We start from the raw sequence: 20,787 nt of genomic DNA, 5'->3' as shown, positions 1-20,787 counted from the left end.
ACACAACGAAAGTGAACTACAACACAATTTGAAATGTGTCAGAAACACCAAGAGAGTGAGTGTGTGTATTTGTGTGTGTATGGGGGACGGGAGGGCTCCGTCCTTCCGTCCGTCCGTCCGTGAGTGAGAGGGGGAGGGATAGAGGGAATGTAAGAGAGGGAGGGATGTTGTGTTTGATATCTGACCAGAGCTCGATCAGCGAGAGGGAGAGAAGGAAGAGGAGGAGGGGGAGAGAGAGGCAGAGAGAGCCTATTTCACCCTTGCAATTACCCGGCCAATGCTGGGTATACTGAAACCTGAAACAACGCATTGTCAGTGCAATACCTTCGCAGCGTTAAGCGACCCATTTTCTGCTTGTGTGTATGATTTTATATACTGTACACACACACACACACACACACACACACACACACACACACACACACACACACACACACACACACACACACACACACACACACACACACACACACACACACACACACACACACACAACATATTTATTTATGTCCACATGAACAGAAGTACAATGCCTTGCGCAAAGGACACACACTGCCAGTACAGTCAGACAACAGGAAAACAGCCAGTTAAGTGCCTAGACGGCAGAACATGGTTACATACAATACAGTTGACATACTTGTCAGACACAGCAGACATAAATCATGGATAAAGGAAACAACACCTCCTCCAAATTGAGCGGCTTCCTACAATAGCTGATACTGAGCAGTACCTTGCAAACTGCCTTGGCCCTCCTCTTGGAGAGGCCGGCCATCCCCTCACAACCAACTTGTGCACATGCCCTTGGCTACAAAATATACTCTCACACACACACACACACACACACACACACACACACACACACACACACACACACACACACACACACACACACACACACACACACACACACACAGTAGGCCTAATATATAATAGAGAGAATTAAGATTTTATTTTGAAGGCTCACACTTTTCTTGTCAAATAGGCGCTCGGTTTGTTTGTGTTACTTGTTTCTGAATAATACAGTGTCCCCGTTGACAGATCGGTGCATGCTTTCTCAATCTAGCTTTTCTTTTGTCAATGCTTTGCTTTGTGTAGAGTATGTATTGTCAGATCGTGGCATGTGTTCTCTCAGGTTGCTTGTGTGTTGTGTCATTTTGTAGCGATTTGCTTTGGGCTCTCTCACCCACCGTGCAGGAGAGTAGAGAGAGAGAGGATGCTGTTGGCAGAGATGGCAGAAGGACATGCAACACGGTCTCCAGCTTGATTCGAAACAAGGGAATGTTATACGATTATGTGGTTGTCGACATATTCTCTGGTCATCTGCCGGCATGTCCCTATGGTGCTGTCTTTATTTAGCTAGTTTATGCCCCCTGTTTTTGAATTAAACCAAGTCTTCAGGAGCATATACTGTATGGTACAGATAAGACAGCTGAACTCTTCACACTTCCCATGAATTTGATTTGCCCATGAATTGCCAACGGCAGGCCCTTCTCAAATATTGCATCTGTAGGTAAACTTTAACATCCCCAAAGGGCAATTTGTTTTACACAGTGTACACAATACATAATGCATAATGATGCATCATACACAACACACACCACAATACAAGACAGGATCCACATTACCTACACTGTCACAATAAATGGGGAAAGGAAAAACAATTGAATAATACAAAGAAAATAACACACACTGATATCTGGAGTTATGATAGATAGCAGATGGAATACATAACAATCAGTATTTCTTAGTGCCACCTTTAAATTGGGAAAACCAAAACTCTGCCCTAATGGAAGCATGTAGAACTCCAAAGGAAATGTTGAGGGTCCAAAACAATGGTCTGTCTGTGACTTTGATATAACCCTTTCTGTTTAGTTTAGTAAGAGTAGCACGAGTAATCTTCTGGCACCGCTTGACAATTCTCACCCAATTTGTTCCTATTTTTCAGACTAATGGCAAATTTATGTTCCATCTGAAAATAGCTGAAAATAGCAGACATACAGACTCTAATGACAACACATTGGGAGTGAATGAAGCAGAATCAGTGAGCAGGCAGGGAATCAGTGTCTTGCTAAAGAACAAGGCTTTGCAGAGGGGAGTGAACCTGGAGCACTGCTTGGATGGAACGATGACTCTTAACTGTGATGTTGCAATGAAGAAGTTTGTTTCAGGTGCAGAGGTTGAAGTCCTACTGAAAAAAACAAGATGTGGCTGTGGATACCTGGTCAGTAGCACCAGCTGCTTGCATGCATTTGTAATACAGTACCTGAAGAAAGCAGCTGAAGTCACTCCTTACAATACAGTACAATATAACAGAATATTGGAATTAACATCTTATTAATTAATTGCGATTGAATTTGTTACCAGTGGTGTGTTCTACATTATTATTATTATTTACATGATTGTACTGAAAAGTAAAGGACTTTGAATATGATACCTGCTACAGTAAGTTTGATATAACTCAGTTCACAATTACAGTTAATCACTTTGAACATGGTGTCCCTATTTTGGGCGCGTCATTATAGGTGGAATATAATAATAATAAACTACATCTACAAGCTTAAAAATCGAGATTCACAAACTCACAATGCGTTGCACCGCGATGTGCTGTGTGAGCTTGTACTGTAGATGTGCTAATTTAGCTATTTTGGGGCTTAAGTGGTTGTGCAAATGCACCTGGGGCTGCAGTCCATTTCTGTGACCTTAACCTTTGGCCTTTTTGACTCATCTTTCCAGGTCAGCCAGTTCTCAAATTATTTTGTTAACATGCAGACACATAGAATAGGGAGAAAACATAGAACCCAAATCTAGCATCTTTCTAAATAACATAACTTGCATCTATTTAAATAGTCAACAAGCAGGAAGTGCAGTCATTTCAGTGACAGTATTCAACCTGCCACTTACTTCTTGCAGATTCAATGATATTTCAGAGCTACAGTATAAGGTTCACTTGCCATTCTCAACCATGTGACTGCTGGTGATAAAATGTTAGTCTGTGCCACCGTTTACACTAGACTACAGAGGTCTCATGTGACTTTGTGATGCGCAATAGGCCGCTGGATCAATGAAATGATCGTATGAGTGGGTAACAGCTGTGAACAAATTCCCCTGAATTATTAAATGGCTTTTTATGTTACATTTTATTTTAGTATCTCCAGTCTGTACCCGGCGTTGTCTCACTTGACCCCATGGGACTTAAAGCTATAACTATGGCAGGTTATTTTCTCTGTTAAGAGCCCCTCGCAGGCTCGCCTCATCATTTTATATTGAGAATGTGGTAGGGTTAAAAAACGGTGATTTTTTCCCCCGGAGTCGTCCCAAATGACACACCACTCAACGGGCTGCTGCTGTGTGATATTGAGCGTTTTCTTTTTTTTATTAGAGCAGCAGGAAGTGAGTCAGACAGCGTTCTGGAGAGAGGCGATGCATAATTTCCATATGAAAACAACCCCTAAATTATTCTCTCAGCTCTGGCCGGCGATAACAGCTGCAGTAGCCACTGTAACACTTCACTTGTTCCCCCATCATGTCAGACTTTCTATTCTGCGGGAGCGCCAGGCTAAATGATCCAGGGACCCGGGGATTAATTAGAACAACTAGAGGGGTAGAGCTTGGGAAAGCAATGAAATCTTTCATTCACACAGGGGAGGCCTGTCCGTTGTTTTTCGACAAGCTCCTTACATCCCATACTGCATATGATTTTATTTTTTTACAGACTTAGAGTGATTGCAATTTCTATTTTAGTTTTCTCGTGTGGATTTAATTTGAGGATCAACCAATAGGCAGGTAAATTCGGATTGGTTCTATCTGGTAAAGGCTATATCAGAAAATACCCCCCCCCCCCCCCCCCGCAAAAAGCCATAGAAACATAGCCTGCACTTGAGAGCAAGGAGCCCATGCAATTAACAAATGAGCATTGGAAGGAAACAGCTGAGCAGAGTTCTGAGGGATTGTGGATATCATAATGTATCTCTTTCTTATGTTGATTACAATAGCAGATTTCAAACTTGTGTTAAAAATTCAGTCATCAAGAGAAAAGTTTGCCAAATGTTGTACTTCATCTACAAAACATAGACCAATTCAAATTTGGCTATAGGTCTTGAACACCATTCGTGGCGGGTCGGTTTAGCCAGGGCCTGGAATTGAACCAGTGACCCTCAGTTTTCCAGACTCCCCCGCTACCCTTTCAGCCATGGTGAGCCATCGTGCCATCGTGTTTAATTCTGCTGATAAGCATAAAGGTTTGCCTTCTGTCATGTGCCATGCCCCTGTTTCACTAGGAAAAGTCACATTACTGCAATTAAATACTGTCAAAATGCCATTTCATGTTGTCTTTAAAAAGGTGACATGCATTAATTTATAAGGTCAGGATTTCTGTGCAACAATTTAAATTAAGCCTGGACCGGGGACTTTCTGTCTGACAGGTAGACACTCTACCTACTGAGCTACTGCATTCGTAGAATAGCGAATAAGAGAAAGAAGCCCATGCACTCACTTTATTGTTAGTTAGAACATGCGTAAAAGAGAATAAAATTACATTTATATAGTAATAGCTAAATAATATCCATAATCCGATTCATCGATTCATCGTTTGGATAATCGCCCGATTAGTTGATTATGAAAATAATCGTTAGTTGCAGCCTTATTGCCATTTGCCGATTAGCACATCACACATACCATATTGACCATGTCAGTCTCAGAATATCATATTACCTGTTTGTATAATTTGATTGCCCCTGCTTTGATTCACGCCTTTTAGTCTGGATGTTGCGCTCAGACTTAAAATTACCTTGCGGGGCTTTGATAGGTTTGACAACGTTTCCAGGCTTCCAGGCATTGAAAATCTCCTAATTGTTTTGTGACGGCTGACCTGATAAGAATGTGCAAGGTGTCACATTTTATTGATCTTTATTTGATAGCTGATATGGAAGTGATTTGTGTATCTATCTCCACCATCACTAGAATCATACTGAGCTCTGTAATGCATGGTGAAATGTAAGCCTATCATTTTAGAGAATTTCTTTTTTCATTAGTCTTTTTTTTAAGCAGTTAATCTAATTGAGATGGAGATCTTTTTCAAGAGAGACCTGTGGGCAATTTAAGTTGTTTGTCTGTCTGTCTGACTGTCTTAACTGTGTGTGTGTCTGTGAGTGTGTCTGGACAAATATGCCCAAATATGGACATATGGTCTGACGTCACAGCCCTATATGGGCAATATGGAGATCCCTGCAAATCAAAGAGAGAGAGAAAGAGAGTGGGAGTTGGAGAGGGGTAGGTAGCGAAGGGAGAAATAGCGAGCCTATTTCACCCACACAATAACACGGAGAGGAAGAGAGAGCCTATTTCACCCATGCGATAATCCTGGCAATGCCGGACAGGCCGAAGCACCGCGTTTTTTAGTTGTAGGCTATAAAGCACGTTCAACGAAGGTGCATATAAGAAACATTGGACAAAACATGTACAGATCAGTCATAGGTCATAGGTAAGCATGCAGATCAAAGGACACAATCATAAGCCACATCCAACACGCATGATTTTTAAACCCGCCACCAGAACGAGACACTGAAAATTAAAGGTTGTGTGTAGTACATTCCATTTGTATGGGCCATAGTGTTTTAAACTGGTTTTGCCAATTTAATGTTACCTGTGGTTCATCAAAAACTAAATAATCCTATGACCTAGAACCATATCTGTTATGTTTAACAACAAGGAGCAGAGATAAAAAGGGACGTTTCATAAGCATAGCCAATTACAATGCCATTCCCTTCTCTTCTCTAAAGAGGGCCATCACACTTACAAAAATATAAATATATATATATAAAATACACTGATGATGATGACACATATGCACATCACCAGCTGAAGTACAGAGATTCACTATTGATCAAGCATGATACCTGTTAGGTAAGATGTATAGTTTGAAACATGACACAGCTTATCAGTCTTTTTGGACTATATAAATTATTGTGTCACAGCCCTTTCAAGCTCTTGTCTTAAAATGGTACTGAGCGGATGCATGAGGCATAGCAGAAAATCATTAATCTGCTGCTTTGTGTTGCTGTCTTTGCGGATAGACTGATATTATCACTGACCTTGACGTGCCAGGAAAAATCCAGACTTTCTCGTTGATGCCACAGAAGGCATGCGAGTCTAGATTAGTGTGTGTATTGATTGTGGCTCAGGTTTACTACCACTAGCAGATGGCACATCAACATTGCTTAATCTGATGAACAAACCGCACCATCGGTGAGATTTATTATTTATTATCACATAGATGATTATCTATTCATCGGATGTCTTAATACACCTTTACCCGTGCGCTTTGCAAACAATGCTGTGAAATAAACAATTCATCAGACTTATTAACACCATGGCCATGAATGTCAATGTATGCACTTTGATAGAGCACAGCCCCTGTGCTAAACAGCTGGCCTTCATGGTCTACTGAGATGGCTCAATAATAGGATTATATCGTTATGATTACACATTAACTTCTCTATTAGGAAAATCATTAGACAGTTATTCCAGTGATTGACTTGTGATTACATGATGCATGCATGGGCTGTGTCTTTGCAATGGCAAAACAACGATGCTTCCATCTTTCTCACCAGCGTAGTTGCAATAACTGCTTATCCAGTTCCAGTTGTCATGCTCTGTGTTCACATTTCAGAGTGCATAACATAGATCTCCCATGTGCACTTATCTCCTGTAACGGATGGCGCTCCTGAGTGCTCCTTTGCTAATCTGTTACTGTATTTTGTCATGCAAGTCACAGGTTGTCTCCGTTCTGTGTGTTTAATCCTGTCCTTGCCCTAAAGGTGCCATTAATCAAAGCCATTGATGCTGCGAGGATGCTGGCACTGGTATCTCTCCACAGTATCAATACAGCAGCCCCAGATCCTGCACATCTCAGGTCTGTTCTGAGTCATTGGGAGTATAGATTTCAAGATAAAAATGTGAAGGCGTTGCTGTGAGATGATCCCCACGAGATACTTACATCTGAAAAAAGAAAGCTTGTTAGGTTTTGCACTTACTGTATTATTGGAGCTGCCTCTAAAAATAGATATACTCGCTGCGTTACAAGCAAATTGTCATGTAGGAACCAGAGATTGGTTCAATTTATCACTTATGATGCAATAAAAAGCCAACCATCACGATATAGCAGAGAACGAAAAGAGAAACATTGTATTTTCAATTTCAACCCGCTCCGTTTCAAGTGATTTTTCACCACGGTTGTTTCACCCATACGTCTATAAAAGTCGCTGCATCGAACCAGAAGGCAAGAAAAGTTTTTTTTTTTTTCTCCTTTCTTTTTCTCGCTTTACTTCCCAACCTGAACCTAAGAGCCACAATCAGACCCTGACTGATTGGACCTGTCAGGCCTCAAACATTTGATTGGATTTGGCCACGGTGAAGTCTCTGCTTTCGTGATGCCAGCCAGCCCTGGGTGCACCACAGAGACGGAATGCTCAATAAACTCCCGCGTTCAGATGTTGCCCCTTCCTGTCTTATCCTGGGAAGACACAATCAAATAAGTGGTGCCTTGTGCAGCAGCAGAGCTCCATATGTCATGTGGCGTCGTGTGTTTCCCGCCACAGGGTTGTTAGTCCAGCAATTAGTCCTCTAGTGTGTGAGATTTAATAACTTGCATTAATGTGTAATTTGGACTGGTGGGAAATGCTATCACACCACCAACCTCGATTATGATACAGGTGCAGGGAAAGGAAAGATGTGTTATCTTTCTGAGATATGCCACTAGTAACTCTGCCTTAAATGCTGATTGAGGTGCAGTGAAATCTCATTCAACACCAGTACTGTAAGCCTTCGATTAGTATTCTTTGGCATATACGGACAAAAAATATGTGTTATCAGCAAATTCTTTTAACATAATCATGCTCAGACCTGGGAGAGGATTCTTAAATCAATATTTTATGTCTTAACTCAAATATTAAAACTGCATATTAAAGATGATATTGCTTGAGTTTTCAGCAGGGCCCCATTTTAGTCTAATAACTCCCGTGCCAATACTGTGGAGATTAGACACATTTTCAAGACAAATTTGATCACTTTTAATCTGCAGTACGTACAACTTCTGTTTGTTTCTCCATCATGTGGGTCAGGTTAACCGTGAGTGGAGCAGCAGGGGTTTGCTCCAATCAATCATTACAAACTTAAAGGCTTAGATGTGTTCTCCTACCAGTGGTAGAGGTCTAATACTGTACTGTAGGTGGTGGAATACTGGATAATAATAATTACGTGAACATTCAGCAAACTGTGCCTATGCTGTAGAACCAGCTCATTTGGAGCAGCTTGAGGTCCAGTGTCTTGCTTCGACACTAACCCAGGGGGTTAATGACATGCCCAAAATGGGGACGCCAGTATAATGTGTTTTTCTTAATTTTGAAATTACATCCCAAAGCAAGAGCATCAGTTCTGCGATTGTGTTTAAGGAAAGGTGTGGCATTAAACAGACTGATTTTTATGAATTGTTGCTTACTGGACATTAACAGCTATGCCAGTTGAAAACACAGCTTGGTTAAAGAGTTGACTATTTGGTAATGAACAGACCAAATCAAATCCTCATCAATGAGGCCAAACTGTGGAAATTTAGTAAAAATGTTGAAGCCCCACTTTGAGCAGCAGTCAGCAGCGGAAGATAATTATTGATCAGATGCAGTCGGTTAGATTTTTTAATCTGTTTGGAGCTGGTGCAAGATGATCATTCTTGACGTCACAAATATTGAAATCATTTCAGCTGCTATCTTCAATAGGTCAGCCATTATAAATAAAAGTGAATTGATCATGTTATAGTATATTAACTTTATATTTTAAATGTTCCTATAGACATACTGTAAAATGTATACAATCAGCTAGTCTTGAAGGACGACACCCATTTTCAACCTATCTTCATGTAATTAGTCCTCTCTAATGCTCATTATAATATGGTACAATTTTTGTCTACTTGGTCTGTGTCTCAGAGGAGGTCTGTGTACAGTTCAGAAACCCACCTACCAGTGACATCATCGATGGGGAATTCCAAGCTAATAGAAACTGCAGGCTTTCTATTCCTGGCACTGTACGTCACTGGTAAGCGGGTTTCTGAAGTGTCCACAGCCCTCCTATGAGACACAGAGTGAGTAGATTTTTTATTATTACTATTTTATCATGATCATTAGTGAGAGTGAGGACCAATTATATGAAGATAGGTCGAAAATGGGTGAAGTCGTCCTTTAATGGGGTCCACAACGTGTATCTCTGAGGACGCAAGGGAGTACCCTACCTGGTGTGAAGTCATGGTTCTCCACATAATATATATAAATCCTAATATTTCTGTGTCTGTCTGTCTGGGTTTCAGTCTGCCTGTGTCCCTTTCATACCCACATATGGAGATACTGTACCTGATGTCATCAACATGACATCATACATCATAGACTCTATGATAATAGGTACTGCACAAAGTACTCTGACAACGAATACAATGGGTATTGCATATAACTAAAGGGACATGCAATCTCTTTGGTTATGGGCATCACAACTGTTTGACCAAGTGACTTCAAACTTGGCGTTGCTGAGGGCACAAGGGAAGGCAGTGTCCACTGGGAGGTCGATTGGATCAGCGGTTGTCCAGTTGTAGTCGATGTTGGCATTGGAAGTATTTTGAGGCGTCTGTCTGTCCGTGCCCAAATATGCCCAAATGTGCCCAAATATGGATATATCTGATCAAGTTTATGACATTGCTAAAGGGGTCGGCCATCCCAAATATAGTGTTGTCAGTGACCAATAAGGAGGACATTTTACAGTATAAATGCCAGCGACGGAACATATCTATCTGACATTTAGCTAATGGGAGACTGTTGCATTGTTTACTTTAGCTGAATACAAGAAAGAAAGATAACATAATATTATAGAGCTTGCAGAGAAGAGGGCGGGAGAGACAAGATCCAGAAAGAGGAGAACCAGATAGAGGGGACAGACGGACAGAGACCGATTAGAGAAAAGGAGTCCTTCATAACGTGAAAATGGCAACTGACGTGAGACAGGAGCTTGCTCAGCTAATGAATTCAACGGGATCGCACAAAGATCAAGCCATAAAGTACCGACAGATCTTGGAGAAGGCGATTCAGTTTGAAGATGCAGATCAACTGGGAGCTCTAAAGGCGTTTGTTGAAGCAATGGTCAATGACAATGTCAGTCTAGTCATTTCCAGACAACTGCTCACTGACTTCTGCACTTATCTCCCCAACTTTCCAGACGATACAGCCAAGGCTTTATACCACTTCACCTTGGAAAACATTCAGCGTAGGGTGATCTCCTTTGAGGAGCAAGTTACCTCAATCAGACAGCACTTAGCAGCCATTTATGAAAAGGAGGAGGACTGGAGAAATGCTGCTCAGGTTTTGGTTGGTATACCCCTGGAAACAGGACAAAAGCAGTACAATGTTGACTACAAGTTGGGAACATACCTGAAAATTGCAAGTCTCTACTTGGAGGATGATGATCCAGTTCAGGCAGAATCCTACATCAATAGAGCCTCCTTGCTTCAGAATGAGTCGTCTAACGAATCTCTGCAGATACTGTACACGGTTTGCTATGCTAAAGTCCTAAACTATAGAAGGAAGTTTATTGAAGCTGCGCAAAGGTTCAATGAGCTATCTTATAAATCCATTGTCAATGAGAGTGAACGTCTGGAAGCACTGAAGCATGCCCTGAACTGCACCATACTGGCCTCTGCAGGCCAACAGCGTTCCCGTATGCTGGCCACGCTGTACAAGGACGAGCGTTGTCAGCAGTTGGCTGCCTTTGGTATCTTGGAGAAAATGTTCCTAGATCGTATCATCAGGGGCAGCCAGCTGCAAGAGTTTGCCGCCATGCTGATGCCTCATCAGATGGCCACTACAGCAGATGGTTCCAGCATTTTTGACAGAGCGGTCACAATGCACAACCTCCTGTCTGCGAGTAAACTCTACAACAACATTACTTTTGAAGAGCTCGGAGCGTTGTTGGAAATTCTTCCAGCGAAAGCGGAAAAGGTCGCCTCCCAGATGATTACCGAGGGACGCATGAATGGCTTCATCGACCAGATTGATGGTGTCGTCCACTTTGAGACCCGTGAGCCACTTCCTACCTGGGACAAACACATCCAATCGCTTTGTTTCCAAGTCAACAACCTCCAAGAAAAGATCCACCAGGCTGCTCCAGAATGGGCGATGCGGGCCACGAAAGCACAAAAGACCTAGTGAACATCAGTATATCCAGAGCAACTAAACATTCCCCTAAACCAGTGGTTCCCAAACTTCTTCAGCTCAAGACCCAAACTTACAAAAATACATTATGAATTCATCACTTAAGCTCTATTTCAAAAACTGAAATTAGGTGAGCTATTTTCACGATTTTTATATTAGATCCTGACTTCTTTTTTTTTTGTGAAATGTGTTAAATTCTTGTGATTTTTGAAAGTTTTGAAAACAGTTTTGAAAAAGAAAATGGGAAGAATTTTTATTTATTTACTCGCAACCTATAAAACGGGTCCTGGAAACTTCCCTGAACTGCCCCCTCAACCCAGCCAACTCCACTCACACTTGTTTCCCTTCCCACTAAATTTTCATCACACCACCTTTAGTCTCATTGAAGAGTAATAATGGAAGTAGGGGGGAATCACTGCTACAGTACGTTGTAGCTGCCATTTGCTGGAAAATGTTTGATCTCCAATGTCTTGGAGTATGACACTGCACAAAGAAGACCAATAAGGAGTGCTAACAACACTTTGCTAACATCAACAAAGTGGCTCAGGAAATAGACGAGAGCTTGGGAAATGGAAGTTTCCCGGTTTGATCCCGGCGCTCCCTGTGTTGAAGTGTCCTTGCGACTGCTTACTGCTCCCGATGAGTATGTTGGTGCCTTGCATGGTTTCCTCTGCCGTTGGTGTGTGAATGTAATGCACATTGTAAAGCACTTACGATAAAGGTGCTATATAAATGCACCATTTATTTGCCATTTACCATTTAACATGCCTAATGATAGCCGTGCGAAGCAGGATGTGCGACAAGAAGAGCAGTGCATGTGCAGCAGTGCTCAGATGAGCGGTTCTCCAGAACTGGCACATTCTGAAGGAGCATCCATTCCAGATGGGCATCGTACTTGTATTAGTGTACTAGTTTACATAATGCACACATAATATACTGTAATTAATGCCCATAACCATTTAAACCTTATATCATGGGTCTTTTTTTTGTTACAATTTAGCCTAGCATCCCTATTCTGGGGGGAACATTCGCCGGAAATAGCAGATCTACAAGCTCACTGTAGATCGGCAAAGATATTTGGTGTACAGGGAAAAAAGACCATACCCGAGTACAGAGCCAAAGGTCAAGTTTACTAACTATAGGGGTTTAAGTGTTAATGTCTGATAATACACATGAACAAAAAATATAAATTTACACAACCGTAATGGTAGTGCTGTCTATGTCTATAAAAGTTTAATATGAATATATTTAATATATGTAGTGGGGGGTTCCTTGCTTCATCTCTCTCTCAGCTAAGGGGTCCTTGGCCTGAACATCGTTGAATACCCTTACCCTATATATTTTGCTGACCAAATATCAGAAAATAGCCGATGTACAAGCTCTCAGTGACCTTGTAGATCGTCTATTTTCGCCATATGATCACTTATTACGATGACATGCCCAGAATAGGGATGCTACTGTAGGGTTCATGTGATTAACCATTTCTCTTCTAATTGTGTCATCAAGTGAAGTGAAGTATGAGACAGATTGTGAGCAGTGTTTTCAGTCCCATCAGGTGGTTCGTTCACTGTTTGGTCCTGCTGCATTTCTGCCTTTTTTCTTCCGCTTGCTGTTGTTAAGGGCAATGCATTATTCATAGCAGCCACCCATCAGTTAGTGTCTGTTGATCCAAAACTCCATTTCTTGTTTTAGCTCCAGTTTATTCAAATGTGACACGCACAAAGGTGCCATATTACAATGTGCGAGACAAAGACGACCCTATTCCCACTCCTGTATACTGTTGTCAGATAGATGAGTCAGATGCAGACTAAATACCCCGGAGGCGCTTTCGCTCTCTTATCATTCCAACAAGACATTCTGCGGTAATAGTGACAGTTTTGTGATTATCTTACTCAAATTAATTCGTAAAGCTGCAATCGATAACTTTCTTTTGTGAATAAAACATGATTCTAACCACGCTGTATGGCAGAGTATGTTAATACAATATAACTAAAGGTAGCTCTCCACAAAACAGACTACTACAGATTACTACAGACTGGCAGTTGAATGAAGTCGGGAGATCAGTCGGTTGGAGGGTGTGAAAAAACATTGCTGAATGCATAAGAGAGCCGACACCGACAGGCGGCTACCATGGTGCTAAAAATAGCCTATGGCTTGATGTCTTTCTCAACAAGCCCGATACTACGGTCTTTCGACGCTTCCCTACAACTTGCGACCCCATGCAACAGTGGTACCCACCACCCGTTCAACAGCAGATTTTCGGACAACAGACGCTTTCCAACTCTTACCGCCGCCGACGTCAGTGCGGTGGAGAGCTAACACAATTGCCGTGGTTGAAGGTGCCGGTCTCCCTGCTCTTCTATTGCGACATTTAGATCCTTTGTTCGGGTAGGACCACTACCAGTTGACAAACGTTATTGCTTGAAGTTCAAAATGAAATATCTCTCCCTACCCAAACAGGCTTTCTGTTCTTAGCTCAGCAGTGGAAATGTCAGCGCTTGCGTGGGAGACCATGTGTTTGAAGCCCGGGCAGGACATAAATCTTACGGATTGCAGCTTTAATTTCAGATTATAAATGACTCACGGAAACATAATCTAAATATAAAAACGGCCCTCTATCATACACACATACTGGCCTGCTTTCTTCGTCATGTGACTTAAGACCTGCCTTAACATTCTTAAGACTCCCGGCCCGACGATGTTTCCCGTTGTTCCCAGCTGTGTCTGCCCTCTGCGTTTGAGATCTGCTGACTCCACATTCAAAACGAGAGGCCTCATTAAGAAACCAAGGCGTACGCCGTTGAAGGGTAGCGATAGCGGGACCCTTACAAGGATGCCATATATCCTCCCCCAACAGCAAAGGAAGTGGAGAGTTATTTCTGTCTCTTAAATGGAAACAGTGCCACTTTTATCAGGAGGTTTTATCAGTTGATTAAGTAATGCATTGTTCCTCCGTGATACGGAGGGGGTTGGGCGGTGCGGGGGGGCGGATTCAGGCTGGGGGTTATGGAGGTCAAATCAAGGTGAGATGCAATCAGTGCCAGCAGCACTATACTGTCCCAGGTCCAGCCGGCCCAGGTGTAATTACTCTCTGCGGGAGATCCACGGCGGAGATACGAAATGTAGGCATTTGTCGCGGGGTTTGGGGGCAAAACTTCAGCTTCACAAATGTATTGTTTCACATTTGTCATGTTAATTGCATTGTCACGGCTCAGCGTTTTGGTGTGCGTCACAAGCCCAAAGTGCCAAGGTGACTTTGAGGCCGCAGAAGTTGTTAATGGTGCATTATTGTGTGATTGATGCGTGTCTTTGGGGTGATAGTGATCTGGAGAAAGTCTTGGACGTCATCCCAGTTCTCATATCTCGTTTCCTTCTTGCCGTGGTATTTCTCCCGATAGGACAAGGGCTTTAATCCATCCCTCTTAATTACAGTTGTCCTGGTCAAACAGACACTGAGGGCAGGGATTAGCACCATCACCGCTTAGAACAAAAAGAAAATGAGTCCCTGGGGCAGCAAGATCGCATGGCAAACTAGTTAAATCCTCTCAAAGAACCAGTGGTGGACAATGTATTCAACCCCAGGCCAGTACTTGAGTCAAAATGTGATTCTTCTGGTCAAATATTACTCAACTACAAGTGAAAGATGCTCTGTCAAATTTCCCAAGTAAAGTACAGTACTCAAGTAAGTATACTTAGTTACTGTCCACCGCTGATAAGCATAACATAACAACACTTTGAAAAAAATAAAAAATATTCATGATGGTTGGGGCCAAGAAGAAGAACTGATTAACCCTTTGACTGCCACAAAATAAAACATTGTTTGCCACGCCACTGCCAGCGATTTTCTAGTGTTTTTTATTAACCTTTGGAAAATCATGGAATATTTTCTGTGATCGCCGTCCTCATTACACGCACAGGGTTTCATAAAATTGGGAAAAATGTATTTGTCCGGTCACGGTAATCCGTTGCATAGTTGTGGCCAGTTGAATGTGGCTTGTTTTGCCAAAAATCAACAGAAACAAAGATAAAGCCATTTTCCCCACAATTAATAAACAGGAAGTAAACAAGCTGTCATTTCCGGGTCTATCCTTTTCTGACAGGCCAAGGCATCATTCATAGGTTAGCGAACAGCGCTGTCTGGTGAAAAACCACAAAAACACAAAATCTTGTCTAACTCGTCAATGGCAATTAGCAGAATCTGACGAGAAATCTCGTCAGTGGCAGGCAATGAGTTAACTGGTCACATGCATCATTGGCCAAAATGGGATATGGTGCCAGAAGCACAGTGACATCTTATAAACAAACTGACAAACAGCGGAGGTCTGTGCTTTACTGATCACATTCTCTAGTATTTTTAAGCAAATTATTTAGGCTAATATTTTAGATTATTGTTGCCTAATGCTCCAAGTAGAGAACCAGTATGTGTCAGGAGAATTATAGAGATAAACCAAAGATGCCATGGTAAGAATAGTGCAACTAAAAGGTATACCATAAGTAAGTAGGTCAGAGTGGCTTATTGTCAGTGCCTTTTACAATATGCTAGACCCCTGGGAGATGAGATTGCTGAGATGGAGCACCACACCTACCGTCTTCTCCCAGTACTTACTGCACGTCTTAATTACCCAAGCCGTGCTACACATACGCTGAGTTGGCGGTGCCCGTGGGCGGAACCCAGAACATTGCGATTCAAAGGCGAAGGCTCTACCAATTGAGCTACGTGGACGCAACTGAAAAGGAATTCTTTGAGGAAAATATGTATTTACTGTATTGTATGTGCAGTACAGTATCATGTGGGGTCCCTGAGGAAGGCAATTGTCACCCCCAATAGCATTCTCATTTAACCTCGAATTCAGTTATTTCATTCATATTTTCTCCGCCTCTGAATGTTCTTACAGATTAATTACATTTTAGATCGGAGCGAAATGCATCTTAATCCACATGTGACACACGTTATAGACAAGTGTTTTTTTTGTCTGCAAACCATACATTCATTAGCTCACTTTCAACCTGACGTCCCTATTGTGAACATTACATTTTTTTTAATGTTATTGTTTTAATAAATCCTCCTAACCTGAACCTCTAATAGGCTTACAGCGTGTCGCATCGCGTATATCTGCTATTTTCACAATTTCTTGAAATAGGGTAACTTTTTTTTTGCCACCCCTTCGTTTTTTCTCAGAAATTACGCCTCTGTACAGCAGTAGTATCCAATTGCCTCAGTGATTGTGCCTCGTTACATCATGTGTATCAAACTGGGGATAAAAAGGCTGCTTTGACTACAAAGTGCCTGTATATTAGTGCCTGGATAGAAGAGCGGGCAATGATCACCCACTCTCACCCTGATTATGAACACAAACACTGATACTTCATCCAGCCAGAAACACAGAATCGTAGAGAGCATCCATTAGGCTGAGGAGCGTGGCTGCTAATCTGATTTTATTTTGGTTGCACATGAAAATCCAATTACCCATATGGTGAAGCTCAGCGATATCTCCAATTGGCAGGACATAATCGCACGCACTGTGAGGACCCTCACAGTGCGTGCGGGTCACCAGTCCCTATTCTCCCCTATATCCTCAGACCCAGTGGTGTAAGGTTACTAAGTACATTTACTTAAGTACTGTACTTAAGTGCAATTTTGAGGTATTTGTACTTTACTCCAGTATTTCCAATTTCCAATACTTTTACTTCTACTCCACTACATCTCAGAGGCAAATATTGTACTTTTACTCCACTACAATTATTTGAAAACTTTAGTTACTAGGTACTTTTCAGATATAAATTATGATATTATGAAACATACATTAACCACTTTAGCCCTATTTTATACATAGGCTATTTGAAAATAGCTGATCTACAAGCGCACAACGCGTCGCGTCGCGACGCGTTGTGAACTTGTAGATCGGCTATTTTCAAATATGTTATTACTTTTACTTTTGATACCAATACTTTTGTACTTTTACTCAAGTAACATTTTTAATTCCGGACTTTTACTTGTAACAGAGTATTTCTACATTGCAGTATTGATACTTTTACTTAAGTAAAACATTTGATTACTTTTTCCACCACTGCGTGCGGGTCACCAGTCCCTATTCTCCCCTATATCCTCAGACCCCACCCCCCCTCCCGCCCCTTCCCTCCTTCCATCTGTAACCGAGTCAATTTGTATCCCCTCGTGCAAAAGGTGTGTCTGATGGCTGGACTCGGGTTTTGCGTCCTCCCACCGGGGAGGACTCTTATTGAATCACTGCCATGTGGGGCAGGCAGCTGTTCCTTCTGGCCGCAGCAGGCTGCCGTCGTTAATTGAAGCGTAATGTGCTCAACAGCAGGGAAGGTCAGACAAGAGAGAGCTCTGTTGATGCACAGGCGCTGTCATCTCCCATACAGGATGGCTCTTCCTTCCTAAATAAAAAGCCCACCTAAGCGCCCCGCTGTGATATGGGTCTCTTCTTGACTGCCAACGGTGGCATCTCCCACTCCAATTATAGCGCATTATTTTAGCACAGTGAAATGAAATGCAAGTTCATTCCGCCTTCAGCGCCTTATTCTGATGATAATGGTGTTTACAGTGCTTGCTTGTATTAAAGGCACTGTAAGTGTATTATTTTGTTAAAGTGAGTGTCAAATACTGTAGCTCTATATTCCCATAGTAATCATTGCTAGTGTTTGTTCCGTAACAAGGGTGTCCTTGTCGCTTTTTAGTATACAGAAAATATAAAAGTTTACGGAATACTATAAAATTGAATCTGACAAAAGGCTACTCTCTCAAGGTTCAAGGTTTCCTTATTTTGTCTCCCTTGGGAGAAATTTGTCTTGGAGACAAGGACCAGCAGCATGCATACACAATACATTACAATACAATACAGTACAACCAAAAAACTCTCCTGTTTGGATGAAATTGGCAAATCGCCTGAAAAGGAATTTTCTGTTCCCAAAGAGCTGGAGAAAAGGGGAGAGACCCTTGTTACTGAACAAACAGTCTATAGCAATTATCTCTATCAGAATATAGACCTTTAACATTTCAACAAAAAAGTTTTGTTGTAAACAAACATTTTCACTTTAACAAAGTGATGCATGGGCAATGACCGTACAGCAAAAATAATTTGAAGAATCATCTAGGCTATGTTAGGAGAGATCGAGTAAATATATTTTATTACGATTAGATAACTGTTGTTAACATGTTTCAGTAAATTGTGTGCACAGTGCAGTGCCACTCCAAATTAATTATTGTGAAACAGCGTGACAAGACGATGTCTCAGGCAATGACATCTGAGCCCCATGCCTGTAGCCAGGGTTTGGAAGATAGGGAGGTGTGCGTGTGTGCATTGAACTGTAGCTACAGTACTTGAACAACACCAAAAACCAGAAAAAATTATACCAAAATCACACATACAGACACAGCCCTTTACCTACAATATTATTCTAAACTATAAAACCATTATCTTATCATTTATTTTTTCAGTCGGTACAGTTGTCTGTATATGACAATAGTTATTTTTTCATAAGGCTTTATAATTAGGAGTATTTTGTCCCCATCACAAATAGGGCAATTCATCGCAGAAAGCTACAGCTTTAGAATTGAGATGAGAATGTCTACATGCATAGTAGAATGGGCGTAAAATAAATGCAGGTGATCATCCATTTGCAGTTTCAATATAGCTCATGAAAACTATTGACACTTTCATCTATCACTGTCCAAGCATTGTAATATGGACATAAAATGCTTGATAACTGTCAGTCAGTGTAGCAGCCTACTTTCACCATATGCACACACACATGTACGCGCACGCACGCATGTACGTGCACGCACGCATGTACGTGCACGCACGCACGCGCGCGCGCACACACACACACACACACACACACCTGGCATACGCTCAAGTGAGATATTTTCAAACCCTTATTATTTCTAAAGTTATATAACTCCGATTATTTTTTTTATTTTTTTTACGTGAAATAAGAGCCTATGGTCCGGACCTGGGTGACCTCATATGGCCACTCTGAGCCTTTCATTCTCAGATCAATTCCACAGATTGGTAAGTGGTACTTTAAGTACCTTGCCCTCAGCGGGTAATGGTTTGCATTAGCGGTCATGACTATTTGCCGGATGCTTTCATCACTGCCACCTCAGTCTCTCAGCGTGGTGACTGTCAGGGTCAAAATGTTCTGTACACGGACAATTTAACCCTGAGTTATACTTACGGCTCTTTTAGACTGCGAGACCTAAGTGAACCGTGTAACATATTTCACAGGTTCTGGATTTGTTTCCATTTACGCTATGGCTGGGTTTCAGATAAGGTTTTCTGAACCTAATGTGGGCCTTGCTCAGGAGCTAGAAACCCAGAACTCAGAACTTTTATACTTAAACATTTCTTCTAAAATAATGAAAATAACAGTTTAATCAGCTATTGTCACTTTTTTTTACAAGTTTGTTTAATGATGAGCCTCCTGGTGGTTCTGATTACCCATCGTAGTTGAAAAGAGTTGCGTGTGGGTGCCGCGCCCCGAAAATAGCCGGACTACAAGCATGTGCTGAGTTGTGAAATATTTATGGTTATTTTTGTCTTTACAGTATATAGTTTGGGTATGTTTCCATATGAAGTTTGCTATTTTGGGGGTGAACCTGTGGGGTGGGAGTGGCTAGTTTTGGGAGAGCTCTTGTCTTGCCTGTCTGACTCTGCATGGATGTATTTTTGTTGAATTGTTTGTGTATTGAATGCTTTGTTCATTCGGTGGTCAAGGACCCCCTCGAAAATGAGATGATGCATCTCAAGGGGTTTATCCTTCTAATAAAGGTACTATATACAAGCTCACACAGTGCATCAAACAATCTTTGAAGACTAAACAAGAACAGAGAATAAATCAAGCATTGGTTTTACTGTGCAGTGTGTGCATGATGAGAAACCAAGAGAAATCAAGTGCTTGTCTGCCGGGGCTTCTTTGCTACTTGGAAATGCATCAACATCTGTCTGCCTGTCTCTGTCTATCCATGGATAGATAGATAGATAGATAGACAGACAGACAGACAGACAGACAGGCAGACAGATGTTCGATGGGTGGCCACTCGTTGACAAATCTTTAGGGGTTCAAGCCTGTCGACCTGAAATCCTTTTGTATCTCCCCTTCTGCCACAATTTTACGTAAATTCAAAGATTCCGTCAAATCGCGGAGACATGACATTTTCACCAATGGTTGGAAGTTGTGTGCACATTAGTTGCACTACAAACATGACGCCGGTCTGTGTGATTTGGGTGCTATAATTAAAGGTCAAATTTTGAAAGTCATAACTCCTACACTATGAGTCTGATTTACATGAAACTTCAGACATCCATCTATCCTCAATCTACAACTTTGCCTCAAGACCTACTCCTACTCCTACTTACTCCTCCTCCGTCTCGTACTACTACTAAGAAGTCCAGCTATTAGATTTCCCGGCACTTAATTTTTTTTAGAACACATTTTAATCTCATCCCGATTGTCCATAGATTTTTATTGGGCAGAGTTGTTATAATCGTTGTTGTTGTTGTTGTTATCTTATCTAGTTTTC

The 20,787-nt window shown here is 41.7% G+C and overlaps 1 protein-coding gene and 1 long non-coding RNA gene across 2 annotated transcripts in view; one reads left to right on the top strand and one right to left on the bottom strand.

Annotated features, from left to right (window-relative positions):
- The window catches only part of LOC308105620, a 268,182-nt gene that overhangs the window by 239,346 nt on the left and 8,049 nt on the right, over nucleotides 1-20,787 (bottom strand). The gene's annotated exons all lie outside the window — the stretch shown is intronic.
- Nucleotides 10,017-11,234, top strand: LOC308105797 (COP9 signalosome complex subunit 4-like; the record flags this gene model as incomplete). The annotated part of the gene is made up of 1 exon (XM_080456722.1): nucleotides 10,017-11,234. One exon carries the CDS (start codon nucleotides 10,017-10,019, stop codon nucleotides 11,232-11,234), a length of 1,218 nt encoding a protein of 405 aa, XP_080312848.1.

Source organism: Gymnoscopelus braueri (assembly GCF_963280865.1).
Source record: "Gymnoscopelus braueri genome assembly, chromosome: 18".
Taxonomy (NCBI): Eukaryota; Metazoa; Chordata; class Actinopteri; order Myctophiformes; family Myctophidae; genus Gymnoscopelus; species Gymnoscopelus braueri.
Note: the sequence above shows the minus strand (reverse complement) of the source record. Positions and strands in the feature narration are given on the sequence as shown.